Source organism: Staurois parvus, unplaced genomic scaffold (assembly GCF_062004578.1).
Source record: "Staurois parvus isolate SC_StPar_1 unplaced genomic scaffold, SC_StPar_1.0 ptg000127l, whole genome shotgun sequence".
Lineage (NCBI taxonomy): Eukaryota > Metazoa > Chordata > Amphibia > Anura > Ranidae > Staurois > Staurois parvus.
The window spans coordinates 72011-92362 of NW_028317923.1; the positions used below are offsets into that span (position 1 = coordinate 72011).

Here is a 20352-nt window from a genome sequence, read left to right on the forward strand (position 1 = left end):
TGATACGTATATTTTGACAATTTAGGGTGTACATCCTTATAGCCTGTAGCCATTCCAGGATGTGTTGTTGATATCGTGGTCTGTCCCATTCTGCTCTACTCTTTAGTGAGATTTGTTTCACTAGACTCAGTGGGGAGATTTACTAAAACAGGACAGTGCAGAATCTGGTGCAGCTTAGAAGCCGTGCATGGCAGCCAATTAGCTTCTAACTTCAGCTTGTTTTAAATGAAGCTTTGAAAATAATACCTGGAAGCTGATTGGTTTCTATGCAGAGCTGCACCGGATTTTTCATGCTTCAGTTTTAGTAAATCTCTCAGGAGAGGGTTTAGCAGTGGTGCTGAAGAGGAAGACATACCGTATTTTTCACCGTATAAGACGCACTTTTTCTTCCCCAAAACTGGGGGGGAAATGTCAGTGCGTCTTATAAAGCGAATATGGAGCGGCCGGTCCGGTATTTCCACCGCGGCCGTGTCAGAATACCGGGCCAGCCACTCAGCTCTGCAGCGGGACCTTACTTGTTCCTCTATCCAGCGGCGTGCTGTCTTCCCGGCTTCTGTAGTGTGGGCACTGGGCATGACAGCCGGGTGCCCAGTGCGCATGCGCGAGAAGCGGTGCGCTTTGTGAATGGTAAGGCGGTACCTGGGACACATGACAGATCCCAGAAGCCGCCGGACCAATCACAAAGCGCAAGTGCTTCTCGCTCATGCGCACTGGGCACCCTGCTGTCATGCCGAGCGCCATTACAGAAGCCGGGAAGACAGCGCGCGGCTGGATCGAGGAACAGGTAAGATCAAAAACTCTGCGGAAGTAAGAGCGGGTACCTGTCAAATTCAGGTACCCCCTCCCCACTTCCCCAAAGGTCAGCAGTCATCTGTATTGTCCGCAGTCTCTGGTCATCCCTGTGCTGTCCGCAGTCTCTGGTTATCCCTGTGCTGTCCGCAGTCTCTGGTCATCCCTGTGCTGTCCGCAGTCTCTGGTCATCCCTGTGCTGTCCATAGTCTCTGGTCATCCCTGTGCTGTCCGTAGTCTCTGGTCATCCCTGTGCTGTCCGCTGTCTCTGGTCATCTCCTGTACTGTGTCTGCAGTCTCTGGTCATCTCCTGTACTGTGTCTGCAGTCTCTGGTCATCCCCTGTACTGTGTCTGCAGTCCATTAGTTCAGAATTTTTTTTCCCCCTGTTTTCTGCCTCTAAAACCTAGGTGCGTCTTATGGGCAGGTGTGTCTTATACGGTGAAAAATACGGTAAATGCTAGAATATATTTTGCCTCCTTCCAGTTTGCCCCATTTACTAGATTACCATATTTTTTGCTCCATGAGACGCACCTAGGTTATAGAGGAGGAAAACAAGAAAAAATATTCTTAACCAATGGACTGCAGACATAGTACAGGAGATGACCAGAGACTGCGGACACAGTACAGGAGATGACCAGAGTCTGCGGACACAGTACAGGAGATGACCAGAGACTGCGGACACAGTACAGGAGATGACCGGAGACTGCGGACACAGTACAGGAGATGACCGGAGACTGCGGACACAGTACAGGAGATGACCGGAGACTGCGGACACAGTACAGAAGATGACTGGAGACTGCGGACACAGTACAGGAGATGACCGGAGACTGCGGGTACAGTACAGGAGATGACCAGAGACTGCGGACACAGTACAGGAGATGACCAGAGACTGCGGACACAGTACAGGAGGTGACCAGAGACTGCGGACACAGTACAGGAGAAGACCAGAGACTGCGGACACAGTACAGGAGAAGACCAGAGACTGCAGACATAGTATAAGAGATGACCAGAGACTGCAGACATAGTACAGGAGATAATCAGAGACTGCGGACACAGTACAGGAGATGATCAGAGACTGCGGACACAGTACAGGAGATGACCAGAGACTGCGGACATAGTACAGGAGATGATCAGAGACTGCAGACATAGTACAGAAGATGACCAGACACTGCAGACATAGTACAGAAGATGACCAGAGACTGCGGACATACTACAGGAGATGACCAGAGACTGCAGACATAGTACAGAAGATGACCAGACACTGCAGACATAGTACAGAAGATGACCAGAGACTGCGGACATACTACAGGAGATGACCAGAGACTGCGGACATACTACAGGAGATGACCAGAGAATGCGGACACAGTACAGGAGATGACCAGAGACTGCGGACATAGTACAGGAGATGACCAGAGACTGCGGACACAGTACAGGAGATGACCAGAGACTTCGGACATATTGCAGATGACCAGAGTCTGCAAACCTTTGGGGAGCGGGGGTGGGGGAAGGGGGGGAGATCCTATGGGGAGGAGGAGGACAACTTCCTCGCCTAGCGGGAAGTGGGATCGGGTACGTGTCAAATTGAAGGGCTTGGTATAGATGGGAGGGGGGACCCCACGCCATTTTTTAAATTATTTCTTTTAATTGCCGGCACTTTCCGGCTGAAACATTAACACATGGTTGTCACTATTAAAATACCGCATGACTTGATAAAATAACTCATGCAGTAATTTAGTAGCGTTTACTTTTTTCTGACCTCCGGAACGGATTAATTGGTTTTCAATGCATTCCTATGGGAAACAGAGTTTTGGTTTACAAATTTTTTGCTATACAAAAAGTCCTGAAGAACGAATTAAATTCGTAAAGTGAGGTATTACTGTATTCTTTAACTAAACCCTTGCCCCCTGGTTGATCAATGTTGTATTGCAAATCCCAGTAACCAATCAGAACTCAGTATTTCATTGCTTTGTTCAGACAACAATACTGAGAACTGATCTGTGATTGGTAATCGTACATTACATGATAACTAAACAACACTGTATATAGTTGGGGTGCTGACATTACCTGTTGGTGGGCCTCATCTCGTTGGGTAGATGAGGCCTTCAGGTCTTTATGAAGCTGTTGTATTCTGACATGTCTCTGCTCCAGCTCCTCTTGTCTCTCCTTTAGATCTCTCTGCAGTCTGTACAGTTGCTGTTCCTGAGCATCAAGCTGCAAAATAGAAGGAGAAGAGCAGTGAGGAGACTGCCGTAGAATCAGGACGATGAGCAGAGAGAAGTTAGGAACCTTCATACCTCGGAGGAGAGGACATCTCTGGTGTTCTGTAGAGTAAGCAGTTCACTCTGAGCTTCCTTCAGCTCCGTGTTTTGACGATCCAACTAATGGAAGAGAAAAGAGAGCTGGTTAATATCAGTAAATACTGTGATTAAATGCATTTGTTTGAATCCTTGGCCAGGTGAAATGGTTCCTATACCTTATATTTGTACTATAGATCAAGTTTTTTTTTTTTTTTAAGTCCACGAAGGTGTGAAAAAAAACGAAAAACCCGTAAGTGAACAAGTGCTTTACCCTTACCAGACAGGGACCAAGGTTTCCACATGTTCCACCTGGCCAAAAGGCCTGGCGGATCCCTTTCCTTGTGGCTAAGCCGACCAAGTACTAGGTCCACCAAGTACTAGGTCAGGGGGCCCTCCCGAAGAGAGACACCCCCCCCAGGAACAGGAAGGAACCAAAAGGCCCCTAGACTCCAGGGTGTACCACCAAGTACTAGGCCAGGGGGCTCTCCCGAAGAGAGACACCCCCCCAGGAACAGGAAGGAACCAAAAGGCCCCTAGACTTCAGGGTGTACCACCAAGTACTAGGCCAGGGGGCTCTCCTGAAGAGAGACACCCCCACCCCCTCAGGAACAGGAAGGAACCAAAAGGCCCCTAGACTTCAGGGTAGGCTTGAGGACCCACACCCTACCATCCGTGAGAAAAAAAACACATAAATGAAAGTCACATAAAATGTGGAAAAAAAATAAAAAGAAATAAATAAAAAAGTGGCCGTGCAATTGTGCACTGGATAGGCCCTGAGGCCCGTAGCATAAAAATTGCCCTGGACTTAGCCAAAAGGCCGGGCCCTAAAAGGAGCAGTGCAGGAAAAGTGTTTGGATCAGTGACCATGTGCACGTTTCACACTTGAGATCTCACCCCCAAGTGTTACTAGGAGCACCCCTGAGGCGACCACTCAGGGGGCACTGTTCGGCAAACTCTCTGCCTCCCTGGCCAGACAATGTAGATCCATTCGAATCAGGAGGAACTGGGCTCCTCTGGTTTTCTTGGGGGAATTACTCTCGGTCCCCAACTGCCTGTGGCCACCACGGTTTCTGTTCCAGCCGGTACTATCATACCCATCATACCAGCAGAGGTAACTATACAGCCAACCATCCTCGTCAAGAGGCAAGAATGATGGCGGAGCACCTACTGGACACTGAAAAGAACAGATACTACACTTGATCTTAGACAAAAGGTCGAGAAGCGATAGCCAGTTGGCAATGCACAAGCTCACTCAGCCAAAATTCTATTGCAAAGGACTATTCCCTCTAATTTACATATACCTTTCTGTTTTGGTGCACATTAGGGAGAGTGTTTTGATCCTATTGTAAAAGAACCATGGTCCTGCTAATTTGCATATTCCTTTCAATCTTGGTGAATATTAGGGAGAGTGTTTTCATCCTTTTGTTACCTATGACCAAGACCAGGCACAAGCACACTGACCTTTGCCAAAACACACTTTTTGTTTTGTTTTTTTCCACGTCGATATTTCATACTCCTTTTGTGTTGTTGCACAGAAAAAAATGTGGAAACCTCAGTCCCTGTCAGGAGCCTCGTGCCCTGAAGGGATCAGGGTAGAGGTCCTACCCCTTTGCAGGGCGGATTAAAGGAAGGTTGATTGGTGGATTAAAGCACACCCCTAAGTGCACTTTTTTCTGTTAGTGTTTTGGACTTGCACGCTTTTTGTTCACTTACACGTTTTTCGTTTTTTTGCACCTACTTGGGTTAACTCTGGCAGCAGACTAAGGCCATACATGGGTCGAAATTCGACCGATTTTTCATCCGAAAATCGGACCTAAGAATAATTGGCCGATTTTCACTCTGTTAGTGGGTCAATGGCACCAGCCGATTTTCGTAGTTCCTCCCCTTTTCGGTGATCGAGCATGTTGGAAAATTCTTGAAAAACGACCGATTTTCGACTCAATGATGGTCAAATCATACAATCATTTTTCCGAAAAGAATATGCGCATGAGCCGTGACCTAGAAGGAACATTAGTTTCACCTGTTATATGGGGTGAACTTTATAACTTGGTCAGCCGATTTTCAAAATCATTGATGGTGCCATCGGATTACCGAGCGAATGACGTTTCCGATTTTCCGACGAAAAATAGTTTGGAATTGCATAAGTCAGGGTAGACTCTTGCCACAAGAAATCGGCCAGAAAGTGTGGATCAGTTTGTAAATCTTGCTGCAGGATGGGCTATCAGGAGGCACTGCCACTTTGTCCTAAATGGACAGGGGGTAGTATGTCTTCATGGGTTTAGTATTTTTTTTGTTCAAATTAAGATTGGAGAGTTAGATTATTGTATGTTTGTCACGAGTCACCTTTCATAAATCCTTTATACACACACCTCATTTTTCAGAAATTCATTACTTTTGGATATTGTGGCATGTTTATCTGCAGAAGGGGTTTCTGGAGGGTTGTTAGCAACCTGGCAAAAGAAAAAAAAAAAAAAAAAAAGAAAAGTGAATATAAATATGAGTGTCTTAGATAACCTTTGTCAACCAGTTGAAAAAAAAAAAATTATATATAATATAAATACACATAATAAAAATACACATATAAATATATATACGTGTGTGTGTGTATTTGCTCCTTTCCAAATTTTCTTTGGCATATTCGTCACACTTTTTTGATTCAGATCATCCAACAAATTTTAATATCAAACACAGATAGCCCGAGTAAATACAAAATCCTGTTTTTAAATCATGATTTAATTTATTAAGGGAAAATGCTGTCCAAACCTGCCTGGCCCTATGTGAAAAAGTAATTGCCCCCCTTGCTAAATCATGAATGAACTGTGATTAACCATATTTTTGGGAGAGCCGAGTTAAATTTCACTTGCTGCACCCAGGCCTGATTACTGACAGACCTGTTGAATCGGGAAATCACTTAAATAGAGCTATCTGACAAAGTGAGGCACGCTAAAAGATCTCAAAAAGCAACATCATTCTTGAAAAATTCAAGAACAGAAGAGAAACAAATGAATTCACATGTACAGTTGTGGCCAAAATTATTCAACCCCCACTGAAATTGAGTGTTTTGGCCAGTTTGACATTGCTTTTGATCATTCAGTCATCTTGCTTACATTTACATTAAAGAGGCACTTGTAGGTCAGACAAATATAACATAACAGTTATAATGAAATAACCACAAATGTCTTTTCTGTGCTCACAGCATTATCAGTTTTATTCAACCCCCAAGTGACATTCAATCTTAGTACTTAGTACAGCATCCTTTTACAGTTATAACAGCTTTTAAACGTGAAGCATAGCTTGACACAAGTGTCTTGCAGCGATCTACGGGTATCTTCGCCCATTCTTCATGGGCAAAGGCCTCCAGTTCAGTCACATTCTTAGGCTTGCGCACTGCAACTGCTTTCTTTAAGTCCCACCAGAGGTTCTCAATCGGATTTAAGTCTGGTGACTGCGATGGCCACTCCAAAATGTTCCAGCCTTTCCTCTGCAACCATGCTCTAGTGGACTTGGAGGTATGCTTGGGATCATTGTCCTGTTGAAAGGTCCAACGTCTCCCAAGCCTCAGGTGTGTGACGGACTGCATCACGTTTCCATCCAATATCTCCTGGTACTGAAGAGAATTCATGGTACCTTGCACACGCTGAAGCTTCCCTGTACCTGCAGAAGCAAAACAGCCCCAAAGCATGATTGACCCTCCACCATGCTTCACAGTAGGCAAGGTGTTCTTTTCATCATAGGCCTTGTTCTTCCTCCTCCAAACATAGCGTTGATCCATGGGCCCAAACAGTTCTAATTTTGTTTCATCAGTCCACAGAACACTATCCCACAACTTTTGTGGTTTGTCCACATGGCTTTTGGCATACTGCAGTCGACTCTTCTTATTCTTTGGAGACAGCAAGGGGGTACGCCTGGGAGTTCTGGCACGGAGGCCTTCATTACGCAGTGTGCGTCTTATTGTCTGGGCTGAAACTTCTGTACCCACATCTGACAAATCTTTTCTCAGTTCCTCAGCAGTCACACGGGGACTTCTCTCCACTCTACGCTTCAGGTAGCGCACAGCAGTCGAAGTCAGCATCTTCTTTCTGCCACGACCAGGTAGCGTTTCAACAGTGCCCTTTGCCTTGAATTTGCGAATGATGCTTCCTAAGGTGTCTCTTGGTATGTTTAACATCTTTGCAATCTTCTTATAGCCATTGCCCTTCCTGTGAAGAGAAATCACCTCTTCTCTTGTCTTCCTGGACCATTCTCTTGCCTTCACCATGTTTGTAACCACACCAGTAAATGTCTAGAAGGAGCTGAGTATCACAGTCATTTTAAAGCTGCCTAATTGGTGCTTATTATGCTTGATTGCTGCTCGGTGACATCCACAGGTGTTTTCAATACCTGATGGAAAGCACCTGTATGAACCTCTGTTCTTCAGAGTGGTAGTCTTTAAGGGGTTGAATAATTGTGGCAATGAAGAAACCACATAAGAACCATTTACTACTGTATTACATAAACAATTGATGTCATTTTAGTTGCATTTGGGTAGTTACAACGTCCTTGTAGGATTTGATTCTGAATACAATTCCAAATGTACACTATAGTCCCTAAACCCCTTTACAGCATTGGGGGTTGAATAATTTTGGCCACAACTGTATCAGTCTGGAAAGGGTCACAAAGCCATTTCTAAGGCTCTGGAACTCCAGTGAACCATGGTGAGAGACATTACCCACAAATGGAGAAAACTTGGAACAGTGGTGAACCTTCCTAGGAGTGGCAGGCCTACAAGAATTACTCCAAGACTACAATAGCGACTCATCCAGGAGGTCATGAAAGAACCCAGGACAACACACATATGTTCCTAACCCCAGAAACCACTAAACAGCTCATCCACTCCCTCATCATATCACGACTCGACTACTGCAACTCCCTCCTCACTGGCCTGCCTCGCCGCTGGCTATCCCCGCTTCAGTCCATCCTGAATACGGCTGCCAGACTCATTCACCTTTCCAACCGCTCTATCTCCGCCACCCCCCTCTGCCAATCCCTCCACTGGCTTCCGATTGCGCAACGGATCAAATTCAAAATCCTAACACTGACGTACAAAGCCGTCCACCATACTGCCCCGAACTACATCACTGACCTAATATCCAAGTACCGCCCAACACGCACACTCCGCTCCTCACAAGACCTCCTTCTCTCTAGTTCCCTGGTCTCCTTCTCCCATGCCCGCCTCCAGGACTTCTCCAGGGTGTCACCCATCCTCTGGAACTCCCTGCCCCAACCCATCAGATTATCACCTACTCTCCTCTCCTTTTGGCACACCCTGAAAACCCATCTCTTCAGGAAAGCCTACCCCACCCCCTGCTAACTTGCCGACCTCCTCCACTCTTCCTACCACTCCATCCCCCACAGCTATCTCCTCCTGTACCACCATCCCCTCCTCCTAGATTGTAAGCTCCAAAGAGCAGGGCCCTCGATCCCCTCATGTTTTGCATTGTATTGGTTTTGTTCTGTCACATGTTCTGTCCCCCTTTGTAATGTACAGCGCTGAGCGAACTATTGGAGCTTTATAAATACTGTATAATAATAATAATATATATATATATTTCTCTTTCTCTCTCTCTCTATATATATATGACAAACTTTATTTTACCTGTCTCTGTTTTGTAGGTATTGACAATGTGTGGGTGCTTTATAAACACATTAAACCTATTTTCACACCCGATGGTATGTTTTGAAGTGGTTGCAAGGGCTAAAGGTAAAAGGAACCGCACCGCATTTCTGTGCAAATGAAATGTGAATTGTGTGCGGTGCGATTGGAGCCGTACATTTTGTATGGCTCTAATCGCATCGCACAAAAAAATGTGCTTTTTTTGGTCCGCACTAGAATCGGATCGCATAGGTATTCACACCTATGAGATCCGATTCTGCACATCGCACCGCGTTTTGCGGACCGATTTCGGGGTGTTGTTAACTTAACATACACACCCGCAGAGGTTCGCAGCGCTCCAGGCCTCTCCTCTTTGGCGAGTGCCCCCATGAAAAGCCATTTTCAATGGGGGCTCCCATATGGGTTTGCTCCCAAGCCACCCACTCTGCCAGATCGTATGGCTGTGCCCTGCCCCCAACTCCCTTGTCACAGCATGCTATCAATCTGCCCAATGAGGGGAGGGGGGGGGGACCAAGGTGGTGAGAGCTGTTGCTCTTGTGCACATCGTTGGATCAGATCAGGCTCAGGTAAGAATAAAGGAGGGCTGGGGGGATCCTGCAGCACAGTTTTTTTTTACCTTAATAAATAGAATGCATGAAGGTAAAAAAAACTTTTTTAGGTGCAGCTCCCTGCCCCCCACTAAATACTTACCTGAGCAGGATCTCGTTCCAACGCTGCTCCCTCTCTCCCTCCTCACTGTACTCAAATCCAGTGAGGAGGGAGCATGGGCGGGGCTGAGCTGCACTGTATGTGTCAATAAATGCACAAAGTGTGGCTCAGGAGCGAGCCAGCATGAGTAATCTCCCTAGAATGCGGCTTGCTAGGGGGGTTGTGCACAAAGCAGCCCGATTCTCCTCTTCTCTGGTCCCACAATGGCGCTCCTGGCCCCTCCCTCCAGTTGAGTGCCCGTAAAGCAAGCAGGTTGTTATGGGGGAGGCTGAGCAGACTCGCTCCTGAGCCGCTGCTCTGTGTACCTATTCTCACACTGAGCACTGCTTGGCCCCGCCCCCTGCTATCTCCTCATTGGCTTACTGGCTGCCAATGGCTCCAGCTGCTGTCTCAGCCAATGAGGAGATAAAGACTCAGGAGACACGCTGCTCCCATGCTCATCGCTGGACAAGATGGGACTCAGGAAAATATTAGGGGGGAGCTGCATACAGAAAGTTTTTTACCTTCATGCATTCCTTGAGCCTTTATACAACTTTAACCCCTTGGCGCTGGCGCCTCCCGGCCCTTTAAGGGTTTCAGAAGCAGAGAGGCAGGGCGGGGTTTAGGGTCATGTGACCGCCGTGACAAGCCGTCACATGATCGGGAAAGGTCCTGATCAAAAGGGGAGATCGGGACCTTTCTGTGAGTACCGGACATGTGTGCTGGGAGCGCTCGGTGTCTAGGCCCAGACGCCAGGAGGCTGCACATTTGCGTTCGGCCGGCGTGAAGAGGTTAAATACTCAGATATATAGACAGATGACACACTACCTGGCTCAAGGCTTTGATTTGGTTCTCAAGATGGTGTTTCTCTTGCAGATGAATTACAGCCTTTGAATCCTTGAGAGAAATCTCCTGGTGCAGCTCTGTGATGGTGTCCTGCAGCTCTTGGAGCCGAGCGTCCTTCTCCAGGACCTGCCGAGAGAAAACATTAGATCAGGGTGTCTCGACCAGCATTCCTCCAGAGGTTTCCAGGGTTCCTCAGGCAACAGGCCGCACAAACATTGGCCGTTGCTGCAGCCCACTAATGGTGCGAAATTGAAACGAAAACTCTTACTTACGAACTTCGAAAGAAAATTTGTTTGGAATTAGACCCGTGTATGGCCGGCCTAAGACAATATAAGAAAAGCTGTTCATGGCAACCAGGCATGGCCTTCTGTACACACCACCTTACCTCGATGTGGCTCAGTTCCTGGCTGTGGATGGAATCTCTCAGTTGACTGTGCAGTTGTTGTATAAGAAGCTCTTTATTCATCACCAGTCCCTGCAGCTCTTCCAGCTCCTGCACAACGCCCCTGAACAGAGAAACAAGTTAAAGGTTTACACCAGAAGTAGGACATCAAGTACTACATGAAAAATCTCCTTCCATGTTGTGTGTGCTGCCAGTCTGCTGCCCGTCTCTTTCCCCAATTTCCTGCTTTGCAGCTTCTTCCCTATTTCTAAGAACTACATATCCCATGGTACCTTGCTGCCTACAAGCAGTAATTCCTGTACTGACTCCGCCTCTTGAAACTCCTCCTCTCAGCACCTCTGTAGTTCAGAAGGCGGGCTCTGTGAAATCCCATATGGAAGAAAAATACATTTGAAATATATTTTAAAAATATGCTTCTCAAATATATTGACATATATTTGAAATGCTACAATGCTGGCCACATTCAATATATTTTCAAAAAAAAAAAAAATTACCATATATATATATATATATATATATATATATATATATATTTATTGAAATATAACATGACATGCTGGTAGGTTCATTGGCTCCTGTCTAAATTGGCCCTAATATGTGTATGTATGTAAGTTTGGGGACCTTAGATTGTACACCCCTTGAGGGTTAGGGACTGATGTGAATGTACATAATATAAATATATCCGTGTATAAATACATCAGTGGTTCATATAGTGAACTCGGTGTAGTTATTCCCCCTGAGGTCATCACAGAGGACAAGGGGGCGCTCTTTACGTCTGGAGGAAAAGAGATTTAATCTCCAAACACGGAAAGGTTTCTTCACAGTAAGAGCTGTGAGAATGTGGAATAGACTCCCTCAAGTGGATTGCTGTAGGAAAGTCCTGGATTCTTTCTTGGATACACAGAATATAACTGGATATAACATTTATAGGGAAAGTTGATCCAGGGAATCCGATTGCCTCTCGGGGGGTCAGGAAGAAATTTTTTCCCCTGCAGTAGTAAATTGGATCGTGCTTTGCTGGATTTTTTTTGCTTTCCTCTGGATCAATGGTGGGTATAGGATCATAATTTTTTTTTTAATGGTTAACTGGATGGACTTTTGTCTTTTTTCAGCCAGACTAACTATGTAATATATAAAGCAATGTGTAAATTGACGGTGATATACAAGAACCTGAAATAAATAGATATGCTTTGCTCATATTTCACGTCTGAGCTTTACAACCACTTTAGATAGAAAAAATGCAGACTTTTAATAAAATACAGAACTTATTTGCATATTCGAGGCTGGGGTCATTCTTCAAATATGGAATGATTTGCTGTATTTTTTTAGTGTGTGGCACAGCACAGATTTATCTCTTTGGTAAAATGAAGGGAAAGTGTACAGCAAGGACAGGGTGATAATGACATCTCTCGCCCTACAATCTGTCCCCACACAGAGGTTCAACAAACACTCCTCCTGCACAACAGCCTCCAAACAAAGCATGTATGTGCGTGAATAATTGTGCTATTAATTAACCGGTTCGGTGATGAAGAGGCCGGCTCCATCCTGATGCTGATTGGCCATCATTTGAAATCCCGAGGTTTGTAGAGGAATTTAATTACAGAAATGTTTGTAGACGGGTGACAGCGTGCGAGGCGCTTCGTAATTATTTCATCTGATGACTGCCTTCTGCAGCCTAATTGCAGGGTGGTAATGGGGGTGGGGGAGGACAAGGAGGGGAGGTGTGCTAGAAGTCAAGATTTTAGCGCTACATCATTTATTTATTATATTTTCTGTGTTGCACCTATAGGTATAGGATTGGCTGTTAGCAGCTTATATATTTTGTAGGTTCTTATGAAGCGCAGGGGGATTTTTACTTCAATTTAGAAGTCAAGATGGCTCCTATGTCTCAGGGAGGAGGAGATCTGGCTTAATTAGATGAAAACAGCATGGCAGTAGAGTATATAGTCAGGCGCGTCCACCACACTTCCTATCAGAGGTTCTCCAATCAGCAGCCAACATAATGGTACCCTATGCTGTTTAATTTCCTTCCCTCCTCCCTTTCCTTCGCTGCCGGTTCATTCTGCATCCTCTCCTATTCCAAGCACACCCATGCCAGGCTGCAGGCGATACCCTCTGGACAGAAGGAGGCAAAAGCTACATGAGAGGATGGCAATGATGCCACGCAACCAAGGTTCTTGTGAGATCAGCGATGGTTGTATGCAACAGTGGCCAATGGAGGTGGTTCTGGATCTCAAAGAAGACAAAGGAAGGGCACTGATTTCCAAAGCCATCCTCCTAGCCCAGGGAAGCAAGTGTAGGTGGCATGTGGAACCCAACATTTGGGCACAAGAGGGACTAATGCGTCTCTGTTCCTTCTTCAACATTTGGCATGCATTGCAGTGTCCTTCTGGATTCTTACCTTGACTGTGCAATTAAATATGGAGGATTAAATATGGAGGATTAAATATGGAGGATTAAATATGGAGGACTAAATATGGAGGACTAAATATGGAGGATTAAATATGGAGGACTAAATATGGAGGACTAAATATGGAGGATTAAATATGGAGGACTAAATATGGAGGACTAAATATGGAGGATTAAATATGGAGGACTAAATATGGAGGACTAAATATGGAGGATTAAATATGGAGGATTAAATATGGAGGATTAAATATGGAGGACTAAATATGGAGGACTAAATATGGAGGACTAAATATGGAGGACTAACTATGGAGGACTAAATATGGAGGATGAAATATGGAGGACTAAATATGGAAGACGAGGACGCCGTACAGCTTTTACAGCATTGCATTCTACTCTGTAGATTATGTTTCCTGCAGCTTTGAAAGTTCATTTGGCAGTCAAGTTTTACAATGAAGGAGGAGGAGGCACCTTGTCAACAACAAACAAAAAAGTGGTTTGCAGCAATGAAACGGAGGAGGCTGCACTCCCTGACGTTACGCCTCCAGATCACGGAGGTCCGGCGGCCGCCATACTTCTACCAGCTGGTCGGTGCCCATAGCATCTTTAGGCTGCTTTACTGTTTTGTATCTACATTAAGGATTTGCCGTATGTACGTTCATTCTTATCTACTTATACGTTTAATACATTTTGGATCATAACCTACTGCACTATGGGCATTTCCTTCTGCCGCTCTTTGGTGAGCTTTTAACCCCCAGAGCCCCCTCCCCCCTGGTGACCATTTCCATATCCAGAAGAGGTTGCATCCATATCCTTAAAGGGGACCTCCAGACACAGTGCCACCTTGATGTTATCCATCCACCCTGGGCTGTCATCTCCAGTACCACCCTTAAGAGGGACTCCGGGTTGATCTTCATTGATTTATATATTATGCATTATCTATGTGTATCTGGTGAGTGCGCATTTTAACTATTTGCTTGCCGCTCACATGGACTGTTGAATAACATATCTGGATTAACATAAGTCACCCTGGGTCGCAATTTATTATTAATACATATATATATGTATACCTCTTAATATACATTAGTTTTCCTTTTTGGACTTTTTTTTACAGAATTATCTGCATTTATTGAGTTTTATATCGTTTGATTTATAGCGCTGCACAACTTTTATACACGGGCCATTCTGAGGGAAGGAGATACCAGCTGTGGAGGGTAAGGGGGTGGATGTGTGACTGTACATACCTTGTGCAGCTACTGGAGACTGGACATGGAATCAATACATCACACTGTGCTTGGATCATCAATACACATAAGAGGACCCATACATCCAGTTACAGGAAGATTTCCAGAGCAGGTACGTGGCAGGAAAAGAGGCAGCACACCAGAAGCAGCAAGATCAGAAGGCTGGGAGACATCTATCACCAAGGAGGAACAAGCCCAAAATCCTTTCTCCCAGATCTGTCATGAAAGGATGCATGGAGTGTGTGATTTTGCCACTACATATATGTAGTGCAAAAATCGCTTACTCCATGCATCCTTTCATGACAGATCTGAGAGATCTGGGAGAAAGGATTTTGGGTTTGTTCCTCCTTGGTGATAACAATGAATACAGATCGATGTCTCCCAGCCTTCTGATCTTGCTGCTTCTGGGGTGCTGCCTCTTTTCCTACCAGGCTGTATGCACACCCCAAATGTGACAGCGGGGGATTTACTAAATCTGGTACACACAGAATCTGGTGCAGCTCTGCATAGTAACCAATCAGCTTCCCTTTGATAACGTGCACGGGCACGAAACACGTTAGGGAGGAGCCTAGTCGGTGACGTCACGCTGCACAGGCCACGTGGGAGGCCGGCGGCCATCTTTAACACTGTATAGAAACAGATGTGAGTGAACTCTGCTTGTGGATTTACCCATAATTAATAAATTACTACACTATCAAAGCTTTCTCCTTGGGCTTGTTTATTGCGAGCCCCCCCAAGGTGGATTCCTTTCTGCTCCATGCTTATTATTGGGAGTGGTCCCCCTGCTGAAAGGATTTGAATCTCTGTTGCTTGGAGTGTGATCCCCCTGCTGGATGGATGAGTATTCCTGATACCTGGAGAGTGATGTCATGCTGATTACCTGTCTTGCGGTGGTTCGCCAGATGATCCCTTGATCCTCACCTTTCCAGATCCAGATGACCAGGAGTGGTCTGATTACTCAAATGCGCATTATTTTGCACTATCTGGTTAGTGCAATATATACTCATTCACAGGGGCGGACTGACAACTCATGGGGCCCCCGAGCAATAGGGGATCATGGGGCCCCCGTGTCCTCGCCCACACTCAAACCACACCCAAAAAAGCCTATGAAAAGGTACCAGGGGCATCTCATGGGGCCCCTTACTGACCCTGGGCCCTCAGGCAGTGCCCGAGTTCCCCAATGGTCAGTCCGCCCCTGCTCATTCATTATCACTGGAGTCACGGAATTCACTTAATTTTTCATATCTGGACTTTGATATATTGTTTATCGGTGTTTTATTTAATATGTCAATTTTGCACTTTAAACTTCATTCCTAGACGTCTTACGCACTTGTATATATCTGAGTGCTCCACAGCGCATGTACGGAATTTTCATTACTATTATTCATCATTTTAATATCTATTATCATAGCGCTGCATATTTTGTTCAGCTTCCAGGCTTTATTGAACAAGCCGAAGTTCAAAACGGATTGGCTCCCATGCACAGCTGCACCGGATTCTGTGTGCTCCAGTTTTAGTAAATTCCCCCAAATGTTGTTCGCTGTCCCTGATAAGTACTCACATGGCTGATGCTGCGTTCGCCGCTGGTAGGTCTGCAGGAGCTGGGCGCGGGGCCAAAACTTGGCGCTGAAAACAAAACGGATACCGTTAGACGATGAGGATGTTACAAAAAATAAACAGTTCAGACCAGCACCAGATTTTCAGCTGCATTTGTGCTTTCTTCTTCACGGTCTGCCAACCGGTTGGGATTTTTTTACTATTGTGCTGAGTTTCAAAAGAAACAATTGTTTGGCTAACAAAACTATGAAATAATGAGGTACCCTATATGCACACTGTCTGGATTACAAAGATGAGCAAAAGGATGTGGATGAGGGCATGCAGCCTCCCCAGCAAGAGGAAAAAAAACTGGAACGATGGGCTCAGAACCGTATTCCTCTGCCAAGGGGCGTATGGAGCCCCCACGATCAGAGCGAAGGGGCGGCAGAGGGTCATTAAACAGCCTGGAGTCGGCAGCTAATGTCTCTAGTGGTTAATCATCCTACGGTGCCATGGCTTTGCGCATATCTCATTTGCATCTCATATATGAAGGAGCTTATTTGCAGCAGAGTTGAGAAATGATGTCCATGAGGCCGAGCAGTGGGAGGGAGGCGTGGAGATTACCCAAACATGCTCTCTCATTGAACGGCCGGACGGTGGCAGTGCAGGATTGGGTGGCCATTTACAAACGGCCTCCCCGCCACCTGCTTGTGAGCGCTCCCACGCGATCCGGTGCCCACTGTGTCCTCCGGAACACCGATCGTCGGACGGGACCTCTGTGTGAGGTCCTGATCATGTGATCACTGATTTGCCAATCAGTGATCACATGAAGAGTAGTAAGCAATATGTGACTTCTGACATCATTGCTTACTACGTGTGAAATCTGTGAATGATCACAGAGGTCACATGGTACAGGGCTATTCACAACAGCCTTGTACCATGTGACAAGCTGTGTCCAATCACAGCTCACGCAGTATTTCTCAATGGCTGCAAGAATGCAGCTAGAGAGAAGGAGAAATGATTGCTTTTACACCCATGAAGGCTTTAAAAGCAATCAGTGTTAAAAAAAAAAAAAAAAAATCTTCATCACCCCCCTACAAGTAGTACAGTGTCACTATACTGCTAGGGTGATAGTGTGTTTAAAAAAAAAAACATAAATAATAATATAAAAAAAATAAAAATGTCAAACATTTTTTTAAAAATTATAATTTTTGGTTATTTTTTTTTTTTTTTTACAAAAAAGATAACGGAATACATTTTGGCCAAGATTTATGATGAAATATTATTTATTTGCAAAATGTTATAAGAAAAACAAATTTTTTCAAAATTTTTGGACTTTTTGATTTATATAGCAAAAAAAATAAAAATCCCAGCGGTGAATAAATACCACCAAAATAAAGCTTTATCTGTCTCAAAAAAATGCTAAAAAATTATTATGGGTACAGTGTTGCATGACCGCGCAATTGTCATTCAAAGTGTGATAGTGCTGAAAGCTGAAAATTAGCCTGGACAGGAAGGGGGGGAAAGTGTCCGGACTGGAAGTTAAGATGGGTGCCCTGCCAGATCCTAAATGCTGACGGGATCACAGAGATCTAATTCACCTATTGCGGCGATGCCCAAAACAGGCATAGTGACCACCCTTAAAGTGTTACTAAACCCACAACAGTAAAATCAGTCTGTAGATGCAGTAAAGCATGCTTGTTATACTCATTGTGGAAACTAAGGGGTTAATCCTCTGCATTGTGTAAAAAGGCTGTTTGATCCTGTCTTCTCTGATCCTCCCCTTCTTCTGCTGATAGAACAGAGCCTTGGGAGAAAGTTGCTCAGTTTGGTGTGTATTGCTAGAGAGTTGTTTCTTTTTCTTGGAAGGGTGCATGTGATCAGCACAGGGCCAATCAGCACCATCCAGACAGAGGGTCAGGGGTTATGCAGCCTCAGAGGACAGTCAAAGGAGAATGAAAACTCCTCCTACAAGCTGTAACCAGTGCTCTGCTGGACACTGTTAGAAGTCACAAGATTGCTATATACTACTGATGAGAAAAGGGATTTAACAGTTTATATTTACTAAAATAATTGCATTTCCATGTTCTGTGTACTGTGGGAGAGCTGAAAGTTCGAGTTGCCAAACGTCAGCCACCAAATCTTAATGACTTGGAGAGGATCTGCCAAGAGGAGTGGGGCAAAATCCCTCCTGAGATGTGTGCGAACCTGGGGGCCAACTACAGGAAACGTCTGACCTCTGTGATTGCCAACAAGGGATTTGCCACCAAGTACTAAGTCATATTTTGTGAAGGGGATCAAATCCTTATTTCCCTCATGAACAGGCAGATCAGTCATTTGTTAGACGCATTTCTGCTGAATTTGTTGTTGTATTCTGTCTCTCAGTGTTACACCGAACATTCGATTTGTAGACCGATCATTTCTGTGTGAGGGGCGAACATTCAGCATCAGCAGGGGATCAAATACGCATTTCCTTCACTGTATGTATTATACATGGAGATCATATCCCCCCCCCTTATGTATTATACATGGAGATCATATCCCCCCTTATGTATTATACATGGAGATCATATCCCCCCCTTATGTATTATACATGGAGATCATATCCCCCCTTATGTATTATACATGGAGATCATATCCCCCCTTATGTATTATACATGGAGATCATATCCCCCCTTATGTATTATACATGGAGATCATACCCCCCTTATGTATTATACATGGAGATCATATCCCCCCCCCTTATGTATTATACATGGAGATCATATCCCCCCTTATGTATTATACATGGTGATCATATCCCCCCTTATGTATTATACATGGAGATCATATCCCCCCTTATGTATTATACATGGAGATTGTATCCCCCCTTATGTATTATACATGGTGATCATATCCCCCCTTATGTATTATACATGGAGATCATATCCCCCCTTATGTATTATACATGGAGATCATATCCCCCCTTATGTATTATACATGGAGATCATATCCCCCCTTATGTATTATACATGGAGATCATATCCCCCCCTTATGTATTATACATGGAGATCATATCCCCCCTTATGTATTATACATGGAGATCATATCCCCCCTTATGTATTATACATGGAGATCGTATCCCCCCTTATGTATTATACATGGAGATCATATCCCCCCTTATGTATTATACATGGAGATCATATCCCCCCTTATGTATTATACATGGAGATCATATCCCCCTTATGTATTATACATGGAGATCATATCCCCCTTATGTATTATACATGGAGATCATATCCCCCCCTTATGTATTATACATGGAGATCATATCCCCCCTTATGTATTATACATGGAGATCATATCCCCCCCTTACGTATTATACATGGAGATCATATCTCCCCTTACGTATTATACATGGAGATCATATCCCCCCTTATGTATTATACATGGAGATCATATCCCCCCTTATGTATTATACATGGAGATCATATCCCCCCTTATGTATTATACATGGAGATCATATCTCCCCTTATGTATTATACGTGGAGATCATATCCCCCCTTATGTATTATACATGGAGATCATATCCCCCCTTATGTATTATACATGGTGATCATATCCCCCCTTATGTATTATACATGGTGATCATATCCCCCCTTATGTATTATACATGGAGATCATATCCCCCCCTTATGTATTATACATGGAGATCATATCCCCCCTTATGTATTATACATGGAGATCATATCCCCCCTTATGTATTATACATGGAGATCATATCCCCCCCTTATGTATTATACATGGAGATCATATCCCCCTTATGTATTATACATGGAGATCATATCCCCCCCTTATGTATTATACATGGAGATCATACCCCCCCTTATGTATTATACATGGAGATCATATCCCCCCTTATGTATTATACATGGAGATCATACCCCCCCTTATGTATTATACATGGAGATCATATCCCCCCTTATGTATTATACATGGAGATCATATCCCCCCTTAATCTCCTCTTCTCACGAGAGAACTGGCAGTGAACTTACAGGAAGAGGAAAGAAATGTGCCACTAAAAGGGAAGTGACACGTTCCATTCCAGGACATCGGGGGGTGCAGAGGGAAGTTCTGTGCTATAACCCATAAAAACTTGGAGGATTAGATGGCCAACAAGACTAGGTAGCCCTGAAGCCGGCCAGTTCGGCAGGGACCGGCCAAATTTTGATCCATGTATGGGCACCCTGGTTGTACACAAGTTGGTCTGTCGTCTACAACCAGCCTGTCGGCTTTTTCCCCAATTAGGTTGCATTCACACTTCAGCGATTTGTAGTTTGAAGCTCGAAGCTCCAAAAACACTCAAACATAAAAAAAAAATAAATTGTCAATGGTGCCTGTCCACACCTGTTCCCATGAACACCATAGAGAGCAACTGATTTTTTAAGTTTGAGCATTTTGGAGCTTCGAGCGACAGCGAATCGGAAGGGAGCAGATCCCCCGCTAGGTG

General features: G+C 44.7%; 1 protein-coding gene across 1 annotated transcript in view; it reads right to left on the bottom strand.

Moving 5' to 3' along the window:
* The window catches only part of PMFBP1 (polyamine modulated factor 1 binding protein 1), an 86188-nt gene that overhangs the window by 60101 nt on the left and 5735 nt on the right, over positions 1–20352 (bottom strand). Inside the window, exons 3-8 of the mRNA XM_089672436.1 lie at positions 15889–15953; positions 10660–10780; positions 10257–10400; positions 5458–5538; positions 3086–3169; positions 2856–3002 (exon numbers count right to left, since the gene is read on the bottom strand). Of these exons, the coding sequence (XP_089528562.1) occupies positions 2856–3002; positions 3086–3169; positions 5458–5538; positions 10257–10400; positions 10660–10780; positions 15889–15953 (642 nt within the window). The remainder of the gene's footprint in view (positions 1–2855; positions 3003–3085; positions 3170–5457; positions 5539–10256; positions 10401–10659; positions 10781–15888; positions 15954–20352) is intronic.